This window comes from Dermacentor albipictus, chromosome 1 (assembly GCF_038994185.2).
Source record: "Dermacentor albipictus isolate Rhodes 1998 colony chromosome 1, USDA_Dalb.pri_finalv2, whole genome shotgun sequence".
Classification (NCBI taxonomy): domain Eukaryota; kingdom Metazoa; phylum Arthropoda; class Arachnida; order Ixodida; family Ixodidae; genus Dermacentor; species Dermacentor albipictus.
Genome location: NC_091821.1, coordinates 22,804,848 through 22,824,065, shown reverse-complemented (window position 1 = coordinate 22,824,065; position 19,218 = coordinate 22,804,848). Strand labels below are relative to the sequence as shown.

At 43.0% G+C, this 19,218-nt stretch overlaps 1 protein-coding gene across 8 annotated transcripts in view; it reads right to left on the bottom strand.

Annotated features, from left to right (window-relative positions):
• Pde11 (Phosphodiesterase 11) overlaps nt 1-19,218 on the bottom strand; it is a 640,803-nt gene that overhangs the window by 13,710 nt on the left and 607,875 nt on the right. For all 8 annotated transcript variants that reach the window (XM_070539554.1, XM_065454748.1, XM_070539552.1 and 5 more), the window contains 8 exons: nt 17,385-17,528; nt 16,631-16,774; nt 13,691-13,837; nt 13,277-13,384; nt 9,841-9,950; nt 6,399-6,486; nt 5,029-5,129; nt 1,730-1,807 (listed from right to left, as the gene is read on the bottom strand). In XM_070539554.1, the coding sequence (XP_070395655.1) occupies nt 1,730-1,807; nt 5,029-5,129; nt 6,399-6,486; nt 9,841-9,950; nt 13,277-13,384; nt 13,691-13,837; nt 16,631-16,774; nt 17,385-17,528 (920 nt within the window). The remainder of the gene's footprint in view (nt 1-1,729; nt 1,808-5,028; nt 5,130-6,398; nt 6,487-9,840; nt 9,951-13,276; nt 13,385-13,690; nt 13,838-16,630; nt 16,775-17,384; nt 17,529-19,218) is intronic.

Below are 19,218 nucleotides of genomic sequence, written 5' to 3'. Positions count from 1 at the left end.
ACAATGAAGAAAAAATTGTATGTATCAATCAGCCCTTCGTCTTATCCTTACATCTGTCACTAGCACTGATCAAAATTTAAAGACAACTAAAATGTCCAATAGCACAAACCATCTAACTCAGGCAAAAAAACTGCAGAAGTAAATCAAATAAATGTTGTACTAGTGTGGCAGATAATAGCTGCAAAAGATAAAATTGCAGTGATGTGCATATATACTCGTAAGAAAAGGTGGGAGGATGGTCATTTGCACTATAAGTAATGACTTTATCAGGTATGAAGTGCATTTTATTGTGTGTATCTATGTAGGATCAGTGCTACAGCATGAGTGTTATATGAAATAAAGGACTATTTTTGAAAGGTGTGTTGTCGAATGAAAGACACTGATACACATGTGTATGCTACATGGCAGGAACTTCATATATGTAACATACCATATTGCTTTGAACAAGGACCAGTGTTTCTTGTGTTGCATGAGTAATGGCATGCACTTAGCTTTAACAAATTAATAAAACAACTGCTATGGCTCTTCACAGCTGAACAACAATGTGCAGAAAAGATGGCGTTCGTAGATATACTATAGACATTTTCTGAACATCACACCCTGACCCCCCCACATGAAAAGAAAAAAAATAGAGTTGGCTTTATGCCACTGTAGTGAACACAAGAATTGTTGGGCGAGGGTGTCAATATGCATGAAGAGAGTGCAAATTTTAAAGGGGCCCTGAACCACTCCTTATCAAAGTTCAGAAAGGCATTTGAAGTGAAAATAGGCTATTTCAGAAATATTTCGCTGCAAAAAGTACTTCAGTGCGTTCAGCAGAAGCGGAGTTATTGGCAATCAAACACGGCCTCTTCCGTGCTCCCGTTCCTTTTTCAATGCCTTGCACTGCAGAGGCTACAGCGCAGTGGGGCGTGCCCACAACACTCCACCTTCTAAATGTCGCCGTGGTGTGCAGTTCAAATTTCATTTTGGATGTTGACGTAGACGCTACGACTTCTATCTTTGGTGCCTACAATGTGCTAATCATCAGCCAAACGCGGTTGTCCTCAGCAAGCTGCAGTGTGCTTAGTCAGTGGACTCGTGGTGGCACCCCGCGGCAGCCGCGGTATCTACGTCATGTAGCCAACCACAACTTGATGTCAGCTATCGGCCAATAGCAGTCGTCTAAGGGAATGACGAAATAAAGCATCCGATGACAAAATAAAGCATCCAGAAAAAAGTGAGGAAAGGGCCTTCTGTTGAAAAGAAAGCGTTTAAATGAAAGGTGGCTTCACAATCCTCTTGCGAGCTCCATGCACCGCGTACGACAGCAAAACTTGGCTGAGATGTTCACAACAACATATGCTCCCACAGACAATGTTATTTCACCAAGCCAGGATGTGGTTCAGGGCCTCTTTAATGTGCAGTAATGACTACACAGAAAGCTATACAGGTTCAACATTTAAAAAGCTGAACTTATTGTTGGAGCAATATCACACATGAAAACTAGGTGCTTAGAGGAGCGTGCAACATGCCTCATTTGCAGAGCTTTGCCCGATGAACACATCATCAAAAACAAAGTTATTCACTCAGCTTTACTACACTTATTATCTCTCACAGGTGACTGATAAAAATTTACACTAAACACAGGAATAGTATTCCTCTAAACTATTTCAGTGTGCAATTCAACAATACTATGAACAAACACCCCTAGGTGCCTCCTCAACAAAAAGTAGCATCCTGAAGTCACCTGAGAAGCTCACGATGATCGGAGTTGGTCCACTGGTACTCGTCGTTCTCCACAAGCTTGAAGAACTGGCCTCTCTTACTACAGATACAAAGAGAAAAGCAAAAGCACATAGAGTTAGGATCGACTTAAGCTTCTCTCAGTGTAAGGGCTCAGTACACATGATAGGGAAATAAATTCTGCAGAAATCCACGAGGTAGAGGAAGTTTCATGAAAGGGACAGTTTTTTACTTGAGAACAACACAAAGCTACAAAGAAGACCCACACAGGTTCTTCAGAAAGAAAGCTTAATGGTTGAAGAAAAATTTGTCCTAGTTCTAGTAGCAATTAAACTTACCACCATTGCCTTTATGGGGCAGTTGCTCTACCAAAACTGCACTAACCCGGAGGTAAGGCAAGAGTGAATTAATAACTTGAAGCAATCTATCCAAGCCTACCAACTGCTACGACTAACTGTTGGGCTAGTTCGTCTTGCATGACTGTTGAAAGGAATTATGGCTAAAAAAGACATACACGCAGCTAGGAAGGGAGGACGGACACAAACACTTGCGTGTTTGTCCCCCCTTTGTATGTGTGCATCTTTGTTTTAGTGCTAGTCACCCCAGTTGCCTTCAATTTAGTCTTTATCTTCCGATCAGTTTCTCTTCTTGTTTTCCCATTCTGTTAATTGGCATTCCCCTGCTCAGAACCAGCTCGCTAAACATGCTACCCTCATCATCCCCTAGTTACCATCTGCTAGCCTCTTGCTTAGCTCAGTTCATACAGAAGCTACCCCGGAAATATGGTGCCATAGGGTTTCATCACCTGCAGCATAACTAACTTTTCAACCATGAAACTTTCTGAAAAGTATAGGTTTGTTGTGCTACCACCAGACAGATACGAACTTGCTCTTTCAGTGCATGCACATAATGCAAAACTAAGCTTGCTTTCATTGCCACAACAAAGTAAAAAGTCATTATCATAAATTTTTCTTGCATATAAAGGAAAACCTTGCTATGCAGTAACCTTGCAAACCTCAACATAACGAAGTAGGTAAAATCGGCAATTTACTTCGTTATATAGAAATTTCGTTGCATTGAAATTCAACCTTTTATGCAAATATGTACAGTCACCGATCGATTTGTCTTCCACAGAAAGGGGTGTTAGGAATGGCTGGCCAGGATGGCAACATGCCAGCTATTTCAGCCTGCTGCACATGCTTCGACTGACCCACGGTGGCGGCGCCCTTCAGAGAATGAGCGAGGACGACAACGCTAACCAACCGTGAACTCCTTTTGGAGAACTGCGGACTACGTCCGCTCTGGAATTTAGAGGCGCCGGCTGGGGTCGGGCGTGACCACCTGACTACGGGGACACAGGACAATGGATACCACGACCACTGCGCTGCAAAGGTCGTCTGCCCTCGAGAGAGCACTGAAACCTGTGCGGCACTGAAACCTGTGCAGCCCGTGTGTGTGAGCCCTCCTCCTCCAAAAGGCGTGTAGTCTGCGATGACGTCGAACGATGACGTCGAACGGAGTCCTTATAAGCAGCGATTGTCGGCTGCTAGAGGGTGCTCGTCGTCGTGCTCTGTGCTCTAAATGTACTCGTGATCTGTGTGCTGTATGCTTCGTCTTGCGGCCTCCATTTGGGAGCCATGCTAGACGGTTGATGTATTTCATGTTCAAATGTAAATAACAAAAATAAATCCTGCTCGCCTAAGTCCCGACGAAGAGTCAAGGTCCTCCCTACAACAACGACTGTCAAATCTTACAGGGGCCGCAGAATTTTCCAAAATTATCGGCCAGTCGAAGAAAAAAAAGCAAACTTGAAAGAGAAAACAATTCATTTTGGGGATTTTGGGAGTCGGTGACGAATGATACGGTTTCATGCCACGTTGACAATATCTTCACATCAGCAGTACGAATTAAGTGAAGCCAGTCACGCTACACTCCGCCCTCGCGGCTGATAGCGTCGCCCGCACTGAGATGACGCTATCATGAAAAGCACCGGCAGTGGGGAGCGAATGCTTTCTCTGCCTCTCACTCCAAGGATCGCCGAAACTCGAGATTATGCAACCTCCAATACTAGACACACGGTAAAACAGCTTACATGATGTCACAACATCTCGGCACGCCCACTCTTTGGTCGCGCGGGAAGGCGGCACTCGAGAAGCCACCATCTTTCTTGTCTCACCCTCGCACACTTTCACTCGCACCTAAAGCACAAAGCGTGTGGGGGCTGATAGGATCTTACCACACTTGGACTTTATAAAGAACATGATGCTGCTCCACTTCAGCGGTAGGTGGCTGTTGTCGCACCGCACGCTATTTGAGAGGTGCGTTTGCAAGCAGCCGCTTGTAATTCAACCATTTGACCATCTGCGTCCACGGAAGTTCCTATTTATTGTCTCAGAATTCCTTTGTGGCAGAAGCGAAATTTCGTTATATTGAAATCGCAAACACGTACACTTCGTTAAATTGAAGCTTGTGGGGATGCGCGACTCTCACGCATCCCCTTATGTGTTGTTTTCCCCGCATGTCTCGCGTCTCCTATAATCTGGCTTCTCCGCGTAGCTTAGTGCCGGCGGTGGTCAGTCTGGTTGCAGTGCATTACGAAAGATGGCGCAAGTGTGGCGCTGCTAGCACCACCTAACGGAGGGGTTGGTTGGGCGTAACAGGGAGTTGGCTCTTCCTTTTTGGCTTCGGTTCGGCAAGCGGCGCGGATGTTCTGCACGTGCACCCATCCATGCTTCTGCGAGACCGTCTCGCGAGGCCTACACCGGAATGAACAAACACGATCGTTTGAACGCACCAGGCATTAGTGTCCAGCATGGGGCGAACATATTCGCTCGCTATCCGTTCGCGGTGAGTCGGATTTTTGCGATTTGTGACACGCCCCTTGGCATGTTTTGTGGATAGCAACTCGGCTAGCAGGCATTAGTCTATGAAAGGTACAATAAATGCCGTTGTAGTAGTTTGCACTACTGTATTGTCGTTCCTTTGTCCCAAGAGAATGGGTGGAGCCCAAGAGCACATGTGGGGTTCCCAACTGTGCTCTTAAAGAACATCAAGGCATACATCAAGTACAGTGAAACCTGTACTTGATGTGCACCTTGCTGTATTGTCTAAACCTGAGCAAGGAGTTCATGCAGCAGCCATGATTTTCTCCTTAATACTCTGCGGAGAAAAAAAAAAGAAGAGAATGTGGACAGCACAGCATCTACATATATACCAGCAAGAAAATCAGTTTGTATTATGTTTTTGGCCATTATCCAAAATATGAATAACTAGGCAGGACACAGGCACTGGCAACTGCCTCACCGGAAGTAGACGGCAAGGTCTGTGGCAAGAATGGCCTCTTCCACAATCCTTATAATGGTGGTGTACTCCTCCGGAGAAACATGACTCAGAATCTGGTTGCCCTGCAAGAAGAGTAGATAGGCATAAAGTATATATTTTACAATATTCCTTTAATAGAAGTCATGACCAGGTGCCTTGAAACATCCCCTCACTTGACACTACAGAATGTGGAATTCTGACACTACAGAATGTGGACGGCAGCACTGCACCTCAACTGAAGGGTTCTTCAATATTGCCTCCTCGGCAATTCCTGATCAAAAGCTTCATAACCAAGCACTTTCAGCACCTGCTCGAAGGCACTCAAATGGAGAAGTGTTCCCAAAACAAAGGAGAGTATTGAAGTATCTACTCACTGAACTACACTCAGCAGAGCCAAGGACGATATTTGAGTCAGCATGCTTGTGAATATAGAAGCTAGGTTTTGTTGACTTATGGCTTGAACGTATATAGTATAGTATATAACTAAGTGAGCATCAACCAAAGCAGATATTTTTTTATGCATATTGAGACTGCTGACTGCTCATGCAAAAAAGAAGAAGGTAGCTTTTTCAAGTGTTGTGTGCACACAAATACAATTGACTTCCTTAATTCGACATTTGTTCAATCAACATCTTATTTTAAGCATGCTTAGAAAGCCACAAAAGGCACCCATGTAAGATAAATGCTGATATTATAATTCAGACACCAGATAACTTGAACCAATAGTGCGTGCTCCATTGGGGTCCAGCAAACCATAGTGTGTATGTAGCTCTTCTATCACTTAACTTATCACATTACTTGAATAACATAGTCTACGATGTAAGTGCTGCATTCAGTAACATAAGATTGTTCTCATTTTTTTTTCATATAGTATATATCCTGAAAAGAATATCAATACAATTTGGCAATAAACTGTAAAATTAAACATAGCCTTGTAAAGGTTATTAGTTAAAACACTGATGCTACATAAAAATAACAAAAACTGATTCATTGCAAGCCCCAGAAATATATGCCACTGTAGTGAAGTAGCAGACAAAATGTTGGCTATGTCCCTGTACACACAGCACCTTTACGAAAGCGAACACGCAAGCATGTGGCTCACAATCCACAGCAGCTGCTTATGGTGCCACCACTGGGCAGCAGCAAGAAGTTTGACAGATGCTGGTGGTAAGTGCAGGTGTCGCTTCCAAGCTTTCTTGGCTTGATCGTGGCTGTGACTTCGTGTTCTTACTTCTTCTTATTGCTGATAGCTGCCTTGAGTAGCTGTAAACCCTTTCCTAGCTACCTGCACTATAAGCTTCTGATGTGGAGTGCAGGGCATATGCTCGCATGTTACATTTCATCACACGTACCTGGCTGTTGAGTATCATGACACACTGGTCAAAGTGATGGTGCTCCATTGTTGATGTAGAATACAACTGTGCCAACGGAGATGATGACCTGAAATAAACAGTGTGAACACTGAAACTGACCTACAAACAGCCTAGTTTCATATGCCATATGTCTTATATGGAAGCCCATTAGCCCCCTTGATTTCAAAGCTAATGTGTGCAACAAAAAATTTTATAAGAAAATTCCCAGTACCGACCATAAGATTCATACTGTTATGTAAGCAACCACTTAAGCTATCTTGACAATGTTAGAATTGGGTTTTTTGGTTGAACATACCCTTGCATGGACAGCACCAAGCAGGACAAGGATGAAAATAAGTGTGCATTAGTACAGTCAACACACTGTGCATCTTTTCATCCTGTTACAGAATCAAAAATAAATAAAATAGCGGCGTGATATTGGATATCCATGCAGCATGAAGCTTTGCAGCAAGGTTCCCGTGGCAATGTGCCTATGGCTGACTGTACCAGCAAGGTGATTTGTCAGTAGCAGCAATCCCCAACATGCTGTGAACTGTAGTTTGCCGATTGGTTGGGTACGCCAAGAGTTTTGTGATTGCAACGTGCCACATGAATGGATGGCTACCCTTTCGTGTCACAAGGTGTTTGCGATGGACTGTTAAAGGGTATGCCTCTGGGGGCCACTGCTGTTTTCTTTGGTGTTGCACTTGCAGTATCTCTTGTGCATATATGTACATCTCTTGTGCCCATGTTGTTCATATCCCTCAAAATGTTCTTACACACTGTGACCACAGAGAGTTTTGTTGTTCTGTGAGCGTCACTGCATTCTTGCACCTTCTTTTAAGCTCACTTTCACTGAAAATAAATAATTTATGTGTTGTTGCTCAGTGTTTATGCTTGGCATGTTTTTTATCAGACGGTTCCGAGCTTACTGACACTCCTGGGGTGAAGGCTAGCTTGGTCCTTTCTACCTATAAGGACTGTTACGATTGGCCAATGGGGGCAGTGACTTTCTAGCCTCTCCGGCACCACTGCGACGAATCACTTCAGCAAGCTAACAATGCGTCCCCTTGGACAGACCTGCAGCATCGACAAGGCAAGACACGTTTGGCGGATCGAGTGTTGATTGATGGTTCACTGTTGCTGTCACCAATGATGGGAGCAAGAAACTGCTGGAAAAGGGTGTTCTAAGCCGTTCGTTCATGGACTCCGGTAACTGCCACAGTCAACCAAGATGTGCCAGTTTGAGTAAAGCATAACAATTCCTGTCTACGAAGCTCCCCTCCTTTCGCCGTGCTCAGAGAACAAAGATGCCAAACTACTGATGCACACCCTCGGTCTCAAGGCGCTCCGATTGGAGGAAGGTGTGATCACAGATTTCCCTGACCTAGGGGTCTAGGGAGGACCAAAGAGATTTCAGCGGAACGCTGGAGTGTGCTAGTGTGCTCTGTTGTGTGCTCACGAGAAAGATGTAGGCTGCTGACTTGTAGCTCATGCTACATGAACAATGTACTGCGCTCCAGGCTCTGGCCAGTACAATACCCCTTGTTCTAAGTAAATAAGTTTCCAATTCCAATGTAAATAAACCCCCTGTTCCGTTCCTCATCCTCTAAACCTCGTAACCTTCACGAAAGAAGCAACCCTCATCAAGAAAACTTGGACAATGGCATGGGCCCGCTTAGCCTCCGTGTGACGTTTCGTTAGCGTAGGCCGGCTACCCATTACGAGACGCATTGGCGGCGTAGGCTAGAGAGCGTACATCTGTGCGACGCCAGACTCTGAGGCCATGACCATCAGCTCTTACAGAATACACTGACAAAGTGAACAGGGTGACAATCTTTGTCCAGTTTCCCATAGATTCAGTGCATTTCTGTTTAGCTGCATGACCCCAGTATCGACAAATGTACTTCAACTTGAGTTGCCTCCTTAAATCCACCAAGTGTTGCCCCTTGATTTTAAGCAGTTACTGTGGTCAGTGACAGGTCAATAATGCAGCAAGTGCCTCTTATAGAGAGTGTGTAACATGCACCAGCGAATCACCTCAGTCATCCTCGTCTCCCTCTCCTTCTTTACCCTCTGTGTTAACGTCCCTGCCTGCCTTGCTCAGGTGCTTCCTTGTTCTGGAACTCCTAACCCTTCTGGGGGAGCTTTCTCTTCTTATTTACTGCGTGACACCCATGTCTGCAAAGAGATCCACTAAGTGACTAGGCCTTTTCTCTCATAGTGCACCTCTCAATGATGCACACAAAACAGGGAAGGAGGGAGGGGTTGATGGTGAGGAGGTACCTTGGAAAGAAAATAAGGGAAATTCCTCTCCTAATCCCTTTTAAGCTATGCCTGCTTAGACTGTGAGCTATCTTCTTCATACCTGCACATGGCAGCTTTAGATTTTCGAACGTGCAGAGCATGATTGTAGCATGCTCTTTGATGGTGAGCACCTGGCACACTTCCTGTGTGTGCAGATGGCATTGGCATCGGAACCATTTCTTGAAGCACATAATGATGAAGGGCACCTGCATCGTGCGATATATTGGAAGGAACCTCTCCTGCATTATTGACTTTTCAGTGACTATAGTAATATGCCTCATTATGTGATCATTATCATAGTATTGTACTATGATTACTAAATGCAAATCTGGCACTACAATTATTCAGCAACCACGGGAACGATAGGTAGTTAATAGATTTTTCTACAATTTGACAGGGATTCATTGACAAAGCATGCTTCAGTTTCTATTATTTTTCTGTGGTTCACTTGTGTAGGGTGTTAGCTCACTTTACAATGTTTATTCGAAGCCTAATTAATTTCACTGCATGATTTCCATAGCATCAATAAATTGCGATACTTCTGAGTATACATGCCACTAAATCTGGATGGTCTGCTAAGTATATGTGCCATGTGCGATTATTTTTAATATTCTAAATGATTGGTTTTGTTCGCAAAATTCTGAGAGCCATATAATGCTGGAAATCAGAGGCTAAATATGAGACTAATAGTTGCCATGCAAAAATTTTGCATCCAAAAATTCTGCTTCAAATGTCAGTATAAGAATTGATGATGTAGTTTGGAGCCAGATGGACAAAGTATAGGCAAATCTGTGTGCTAGCTTCCCAGCACCCGCACACTGGATTTACAGCCACAACTGGTGGCACACGCAGACACTTGTACCGTACAGTAGACTTCTGGTAATTCGACTGTGTTTAATTCGACCCCGACTGCAGGTCCTGGCCAGCACCCATGCATTTCTGTTAGCACAAGCTTTTGTTATTTCAACCCCAAAATTGGCCTCAGAGATTTTGTGAGAAAAATTGTTGTGAGAAAATTTTCCTGAGACAGTGCCTTACAAGTGCTACTCTGAACAAACTTTCAAGCTAGACATGATTTGTAGAATCTTTAAGGCATGATAGGGAGTGAAATAAATGAGACACTGCATATCTGTACTTGATCTGGAAGGAGTTGTTGGTTCCTCTGTGGTCCAGGTCATGGCATAAGCAGGCCATGATGAGGCCAAAGGTTTCCAGGTCACCAAGAACTTCATGAAGTTTTGTGTTCTGCAGACAGAGAGTATTCTAGTGTTAGAAATATGCTGTAAATAAAATGTGAAATTTTAAACCCCCCTGTGATAGAAGAATCCTTTGTACAGATATGTGCACCACAAGTCGTGCACGTTGACAGCTCACAAATATTCCAATTAACATAAATTTTTTTCTTATTCTGAACAGGTACTTCTCGAAGCCAAAATTTGGTAGTAAGAAGTATTTGCACTAAAAAGTGCTATCCAGAGGCATATGAATCTAAGATTTTAAGTTGAAACAAGATTTTCAAACACTTATGTGTAGCAGTGAACTCAGTCTGCTAACAACAATAACTCCATAAGCATGTTATGTGATGAGACCGAGTGCTGCATCTTGAACAACCAATGAAGTTTGTGAGGACATGTTGTTAGTCTACTTCCCTGTTAGCAGGGCACCCCCCCCTTTCCCCCCCCCCACCCTAAAAGTTGAGATTATCGTTAAGCAGCAATCACATTATGCAAAAGAAGATCGCAAAATTTTTTTTACAGGCTGAAGTGAGAAAAGAGGCACCACAGAAGCAAACACCTAATGCATATGCCAGCGAGGTAGTAGTTTAGCATTGCACTTCTAAGATGCATCATATTTTCCAGTATTAAAGGGTCTCTGAAATGGTTTGGACAAATTTTGTAGATGCATAGGGTACAGGTACAGTAAAACATTAGTGTTACAATTTAAGCGAAGTGTTTCATATTAAGAGAGCTACAGACGATTACAAGTTACCCTCCTCCTTAGACATGCTTTCTCCTCAACTCATTCACCGAGTGACCGGGGCTAAGCTCCGTCTTCACTGGCTCTGCGTCACGATGTGATGTCGTGTCATCTACTTCCGGTTGTCTTGGAGCCAGCGTGCGAAGCGTCTCCAACCTCTCTGCTAGCCACCTGGCTGTCAATCCCCCATGAGAGTTATCCAAGCAGTGTGTGTTGCAAATAAGCGTTCTGTCACAGCACCAGGTCCAGTATTCTGGTAACCACAAGATAGCTGGGCATTTTTACGGAGGTGTAAACTAAAGCCCCTCCATACTACTACCACTGTGACTGACGAAGGTGCTTAGCGTAAACGTGAGCGGCCTGCATGGTGCAGCCACCAGGTGGCACAGACCTTAACCAGCCATACTGGCCAAGCTGCCAAGCTGAGCATGGTGGCAACTGCCACCATGCTCAAAGGGGATGTTTCAAAGGGGATGCTCCTACCTTCCATCTATCCATCCATCCATACACAGGGCTACTATTGCTGCAACCAAGTCTAAAACATCTTAAACATTTGAAAAGACAATGTGCTCACAATTATGTTCCTGACGAAAATTTACACCAGCAGCAAAGTAGAATACACTTGGTTACTGCTATATTAGCTCTGTGGTTGTCTGGTTGCGGTCTGTGCCGCCACGTGGCTGGCACCATGCAAAACATTCACGTTTGTGCCTCTGCTCATCCGGTAAAATGCCCATGCCCAGTCCGCTTGTGCTTGCATTTATGTGAATACTGGACACGCTATAACAGTCTATCGTGGTAGTAATCCTCTGGCATGAAGTGACAGCTGCAAAAACACAGGTGCTGGCACTGACACTGACAGCTCAATGTGCTGCAGCCACACCACTCGCACATGTTGCCTTGCAGAGGGACACGATGTCACAGCTTGATATGTTGCTGATCGCTACATCTGCAGCCCACAGCGTAACAAGGGCAATCCATGGTACTCGCGAAAAAAAGCTCGAGACCAGCACTGGCCATGCAGCTCACGTAAACATGGAGAATGTTGTAACACAAGCAGACGGTATGTGCCCGAAGTGCTTGAGTGTAGTAATAAATTGTCGGTTTGTATTCTCTTTCTGTTACTTTCTTTTATAGAAACAAATTAACCAACATTACAACTATTACAAACAACATTTGTTCACCATAAGGTTGAAAATATTAGTGATGATGTGACCTGGTTAGCCAATCTGATAGTTCGCCCAACTGACATCAATTGGGATAGCTACATCGATTGGGAGGGTGCAACTGAAAACACAGGGGAGCAGTTCCACTGCGTTTGGTAGTGATGTGCATTTCTAAAACCTTATAATAAATTACACGTTTTACAAGAAGTGCTTAAATCCGTAACTTAATGACCAGAAGGACCTACCCTAACGACTCAGTATGTTTGTACAAAATCGTCAAAATTGTTTCTGGGTCCCTTCAATGTGCAGATCTGAGCAATGATTAAAGCAAAACGTGAAAAATGTGCAGCAGGTTGTCTGTACATAAAAATCAATTAACCTGCACCACAGTGCTATTAAACAAAAATGTTCGATGTGAGAGATGGCATTGTTAGATACGAGGCCGTTTCCTGAGCCTACTTCGAGTTCACCAGACCACATCGAATCGCACCACAGCTAATTAAGGAGCGCAGAAGCACAGATACCACATTCCTGGGGCACGCACATGCAAACAAGTTGGTGGCCCCCACTTCGTGTGCCACAGGTGGGGCTATTCACTGCTTGACTCTTCCCGAAAGTGAAGCGAGAGCCTGGCGCTGTTCCAGGTAACCTGAGTCCCAAAGCAAGACAGCTGTCATGCACTGCGAAGGCCTGGCAGCGTCGCCCCCACCTGGCTATTGTGACGGCGCATTGCAAGTCAGCAAGGCAAGACCGCAGGGAGAAGTAAGCCCTCGGCCAATTAGGGACCCAGCGGCGACTCTCTTCACCGGGTATGACACCATCGCACGGGCGCCTACCATTGGCCGAAAATGACGACACTTGAGCAAGCTCGCTGATTGGCCGAAAATGGCATCATCTGAGCGGGCTTGCCCATTGGCCAAACGTGACGTGTCTTCGAGACACCGAAGGGCTTAAAAGACGCAGACCGGGGGCAGCAAGAGCATTCCTAGAGCATTCCTTGATTCATCTCTTTCGAACTTCTTGCGACGGGCTGCAGCGTCCGAGTTGCTGCCAGCCTGTAATGACTCTAAGACTGTTAATTGACTCTCACTGTAAATAATGTAAATAAACCTCCCAAGTGTTTCATCCCAATGTCCTCCTCAACTCCTACAGCATTAAGTAAATGGAAACCAAATTAATAGGCTGCATCTCAAAAAGAAATTTTGCTTGATAAAAGGCAATATCTCATTATAATGACCAAATTAATGTTTTCATTTTGTTTGTCGACATTAACAAAGCATTTTGCAGCCTACTTAGGTGGCATCATTGAAATGAAAACAATGTAATTATTGGCAGCTTGAACTTAACCATGTCATGAAAAGAAATCATGCCAAGCGTTTTTTTTTTCTTTTTCTTTCAGGTGACAATATCAATAAAACATTGTCTCACGGTAAGGATGGAAAACATCATCTGGCCGACGTTGAAGGCATGCCGCCAATTGTGGTAGGACACCTTGCGGTAGTTTTTCTTGACACTCAGAAGCCACCGGCATAATACCTGAGGACAAGAGAGGTATGGACAGTGTATTTTCATGTAATACAATGGATTCAACTGAGCTCCTAGAAAAATGCTGCTAAAGAAAAACTAACTTTTGAACTACTCGAAGTGAGGTGTTCGAAATGCAGCAACAGTGACAGGCTTAGGCATGCCATATCAGTAAAAAAATGAAGGACTACTACTAAGTCAAAGGATGCACATAGTAGTACTATTGTACAGAATATGTGTATTATGAGACACCAAATGACATTGAATAGTAATTCAACTTAAGTGTGTTTGTGAAGTTCTAGTAAAGAGTATACACACCAGGTACTCAATGTGGAACCGATTGAGGAAGTCCAGTTCAAGGAAGATGCGTAAGCAGGCTTTGAGCATGCCATCATCATCGAGACTGAAGTCATTAAACTTGTAGTCTTGCAACCGCAGTGATTGCATTGATGGAAGAACACACTCCTGCATGAGCACCACATGAAATACAGGGAAGATAAGAAACATGACAGTGCCAAAATGCATACTGCGGAGGTTGTGTTCACAGCCCTGTACGGTATATTAGGCAGATGCCACAGCATTTGAGTTGACTGCCTATTGACCACTATTTACAACCTTAAGTAATATTTGTGGCTTGTCAAAAATGTAGGGAAAAGCTCAACACCATGCAGAGTGTTTTTGACTGCTGATTTTGTGCAATTTAACATTAAGCTAGCATATTAAACTTTAGTCCTCTTAAAGAACAACCAGTTCTAGGCATCTTCTGGTATGGAATAAAACTAAAAATACTTGGCTTTTTGCAACAGTTCAAGGGTCTGCACAGCGCGTTTTACGAAATCCAAACAAGATAGAAGTTCGTAGGCAGATGGAGGCTTGAAGTGAATAACAGTTGTCGACACAGAAAAATACCTCTTTAGAGGCATTACATTTACTGGGCTATCTTTAGACAACATAAGGTGAACATTGTAAGCCATGTCAATAGCAAAATTGTTAATGGTGTGACACAGGATAAAGAAAAGATGCACAAGAGAGAGCGCTCTGCCCTGTGCCTCTTTTCTTTAATGCTGTATCGTGCTGTTCAAAATTCTGCTATTTGACAAGATGTACCAACCAGCCCAAATGAACACACCGCTACTGTAAGCCATGCTTTAATTTCTAAAGGATAGCTGTTCCAAGTAATTAGCATAGTGACTAATCAATGCTTGTACCATGCTTAAGTTTTCCAAAAATTAACTCATACTAGTGAAGCTTGGTTCAAAGGCTTACAAAAGTGGTCGACTTCTTAAATTTTGAAGCAGTATGTAGACTTTAATAACATTTACTTTCTCACACCACATCCACCCCCAAAGCGGGACCAGAAGTGTTTGCAAGTTCATCAAAGTATCTCATTGCATTTTGCATGCAATAAGATACTTCAAAGACGTGTTTGTGGAGCATATATAACAGCAGCAAAACATAAAGTTACATCTGAAATAATTTAACATAAATATGAGTTCCGAGCTCTGATGTAAACTGTTCAGATTTACACACTGGCATACACGTATGTGCCTAAACATGTGCTGCATGAACATCAACCAGAGCAGAACTCTGGGATACGATGCCGCCATTACTGAGGACATCGATGCAGGGGAGGATCCAGGGTAGCCTCAAGGGGGTTGCGAAGACCTCATAAAAGCAAAGGGGGGAAGGGAGGGCTTTTTGCACACTCAATACTATCAGCCGGCATGTCTTGGCCGGGGAGGGGAACCCCCAGGGTTCCCCCGTTTTGTTCCACCAGTGAGTGAATCTATGTCAGATGACCGAGCTGTTGACAGCCTGACCAAAGCTTACTGATGGCACCAAAATGGCGATTTGAGGAATATTCAGGAGCAAGTCAAGTGACAGGGATATCAAATGAAGTGAGGCCAAACACAGGGAAGCACTAGTTGCAAAGTATGAAACACAGATGAGTGTGATCATATGAAAGTGTAGCATTTTACAAGCACAGATTTGTAGGATATATCTCAATCTGAATATTGTCTGCCTGGGTGGCATCACTTCATCACAGGCAAGTTGTTTCCAGCACTTCGACCTTTTACATTCAACATATCATGGAGTGCATTTGATATTTCAAAAGTTGAAGAACCTGCCTAGTTGTATGTGGCAAATGCAACTTGCCTTTGTGGACAACCTGCCAAGCCTTTTGACTAAACAAACCCCCAACTGGCCTGGCCACAAAGCAAGTTTTTGTGCCATGGATGCAGGGTACAAGCAAGTAGCATGCAGGAAAGAATGCTGTTGTATCCAGGCACCCCATTTGACACGGCTCATCACAACAGCGCTGCTCTGCAAAGTATGGCTCTTCATACCCATCCTCTGGCAAATTAATTGCATGTCAAGTGATCTGTAGGCTACCATGCATGTACTGAAGCAACACATAATTGGTAGATGATACATAGCAATTTATAATGTCAATGTGTGCTCGACAATGACAGATGCATGACCGGAAGACAGGAACTGATGTCAAATGCTATCTAGTATAGTAGTTGTAAAAATTTTTTTTTTTCCAGGAATGGGAGAAATGTGGATAGTGCAGTCAGAAACTGAGGACAAATCAATTATTTAACACAGGTTTTTTGCACAATAAATGTGTGTGTCAGCAAGGATATTCAGATGCTTTTGACTACCAGCCCTAAGATAGCAAAGTTGGATGCTTAAGCATTACCGTATTTACTCACATAATGCTCACACTCCCACACTGCATGGCCATCAAATTTTTTTTTTCTCTTTTAATCACTGCAACCTCGAAAATGGGTGTGGAGACAGCCATCTGCTTGTTTCAACATCAGTGTTGATACCAACTCTGAATAGGTCACGTCAGAGTCACTATATCATTCATTTAGTGACTGTATGTTCAGCTAGCGTTCGCAAATAAAGGGCCTTTGCAGTTCCTACTAGTGTAGAATCTGTGCCCTTATTCCAAAGGTAAGTGCGGTTTGAAAGTAATAATCCTTTGAGTTTACAGTGGCTGGTGCAAGAACCTTGATTTACAACCACTATATTTTTCTTTTCTATTTAGCACCTATAACCTTCTATGGAAAAATTTTCCTGCATATATCAAACCCAGAACTTTGCTTCAATTTTCAGCAGAAAAAATTGCGAGTATTATGCAAGCAAATATTAATGTCTTAAAGAAAGATATTTTTTTTCTTCACTGCTGCAAGGCAGTTTTAAAAACCCAACAAAGTTGCTCTTTCTATGGCAAAACATGTAACTTACACTGAGCTTGAGAGCCTCTTCAAGGGGCGCAGATGCATGATAGGAGAGCACTTCAAGTGTAACGCGTTGTTTCGCCATGGCCTTCACCACCTTTTCATACATCTGTGTGTTCTGGATGCCCAAGCCACAGAAGATTGCAAATGCCTGTGCATACATAATGAGAACAAATGAAGCATAGGCTGGGCAAAGAATCAAGCACTATGTCATCAATCATGTGGTAATGAGTACTGAAGGTGGTTCCACAGTGGCCATGAAATGGAACATGATGTGATACAATCCTCACTTGAGCGCATGCGTATTTCTTACATGCTTATTGAAAGGTTAATATTTCAAGGATATTAAAGGCTTGTTCAACGTAAGCTCCAGTACCCAATTTCAATGTCTTTCTGCATTCAGCTGATCAAACGTGAATTACTGCCTGAACTTTTGAACACATTTGTAGACGCTAGCTTTAACCATGAACAGATGCTGTGATGCTGTGAGATAAAAAACGACCTGATAGCTTGGCATTGATGCTGTAACATATTCTGCAGCTTCTCTAGTAATCACTTACACTCTGGTCATTTTGGGTATTAGCCAAAAATCAAGGTGCACGTATTTAGCGTATCCTCTTATGCACACTCAACTCTTATCAAAGCTGCAGTGAATTCGAAGGAGAACACGCAAGTAGGTGGAGCACAAAACAACCCAAAACTGTGACACACAATTATTCAGTGGGAAGAGAATGTGAAAGTGAAATGAACAACCTATTCACCTCAAGTAGCTGCTCGTCGTTTTTGTTGAATGGCTCGCCATTAAGCTTATTGATGAGCTGGGCCACACCTAGGACTAGACGATTGGCATTGTAAATTGGAATGCAGAGGATGGACTTGTGTCGGAACGAGCTCCCTTCATCCACCTGCAGCATTAGTGATGTAAAAACAGGTGTGTTAGCAGCATTCGTGGTTGCCAATTCTTCAAGAAAGCATACTGTAATCTACATTACTTTTTACACAAGATGATAGTAATTGGATGACTTCATAACTATATGAGACATAGCACGAGGTTCCATTTACATTAGGACACATGCAAATGCAGCGAGGGTCACAACACTGTCAACAATTTGAAATTAATTTTGGCCAACAGAAGTTCTTGGATGTGCACCAAAAGTAACATATAAATTCTTCTGCATTGGCTTCAGCTGTAAAAATGCAACTGAAGCAGTGGGTCAACATGCATATGGCTGTAAAAAATCAAAATAAGGCCCCTATATTCTGTATGGAAATATAGGGCCCTCATGTTGCACAAATTTAATGAGCTATTACAGACTGTTTTACAAGTGGCACTGCTGTTGTATCCACAAGCATAAATTTATATAGCTCTCAAATGCAAAGAGGAAAGAGGTCTATTAAATGAATCTGCCACAGCGCATACACTAGACAAAATGCAGCAAAATAGAGAAATGTGTGTGTTATTCTGGTGAGATGTGCAATCATGTTCTGGATTTTGCGCAGCGAATAATTATTAGCAACAAAAGTCACTAGAGCTACACACAAAATGAGCAAAATAGTTTGGGAGTTTTGTTTAGCGTCTGAGCAATGCAATGAAATACTTCAAAGATGTGTTTGTGGAGCATATATACAAACAGAAGGAGCACAAATAGGTAGTTTTCATAATTACCTCGAATTTTTAGTCTATAAACATTACCGTTCCTGTGTCATTTTCTTTCATGTGTACATATGTACGATGAAAATCTACATGTCATTGTAGATGCGTACATATTTATCTTTGTATACTTTCTGCAATGAGTTGGTTCTTTATGACAGTGATGCGCTAACAAAGTTGCCTATGCTAACTGTAGACATTTAATAATGTGTTGTAATGGGCAAGTTGCTTCTGTGATACGATGGAGCACTGCACTCCGAAGCAATACTGAGGATGAGAACACAAAGTACTACAACACTAGACATACATGAAGTGCAGACTAACAACTGTTTAATGAAAGCGATGAAAAAAGGTATACATAGCGAGAGTAGCGTTGCTTTGCACTGCAATGTTCCACCATATTTGCATTTAGTTGCAAGCAAATTTCAATGTTTCCCAGGTCAGCCCTCTGGCGGACAACAACTGTTAAATATAGGTTATACTGAAAAGAAATTGTTGCACATCTATTAGTTGCCTTTGCCGTATACATTAATTAGCCCTTAATGGAAGGCCCATAATAGCAGAATGAGAAGACTCATTACATAATATAAACCATTATTAATGATGCTACACTTGCGGACAACTTTCTGTGGCAATGAAGGGTAAGCTATGGAGGCCAAACGTGCGCACAAGTAAGAGTGCTCCAAAAAAGTTCCTATTTCTCATCCGCATTAGTTTAAGCTGGGCGAGAGAAAAAAATAGCATCTTATTTATAACAGCAAAATAAAACAAAAACAGACCACCGAGTGTAAAATTTGACTTATTATTCTGCTCTTCCTTTCCGCGCTAGGGCAAATGCAAAACCATCGCACGTGGAAGCTATGCTAATTCCGTATCTCTTCTAAGAAACCAAAAGTGCTGTCAAATGCAGCCGGAATACTTGATGCGGTAACACACGTGCAGAA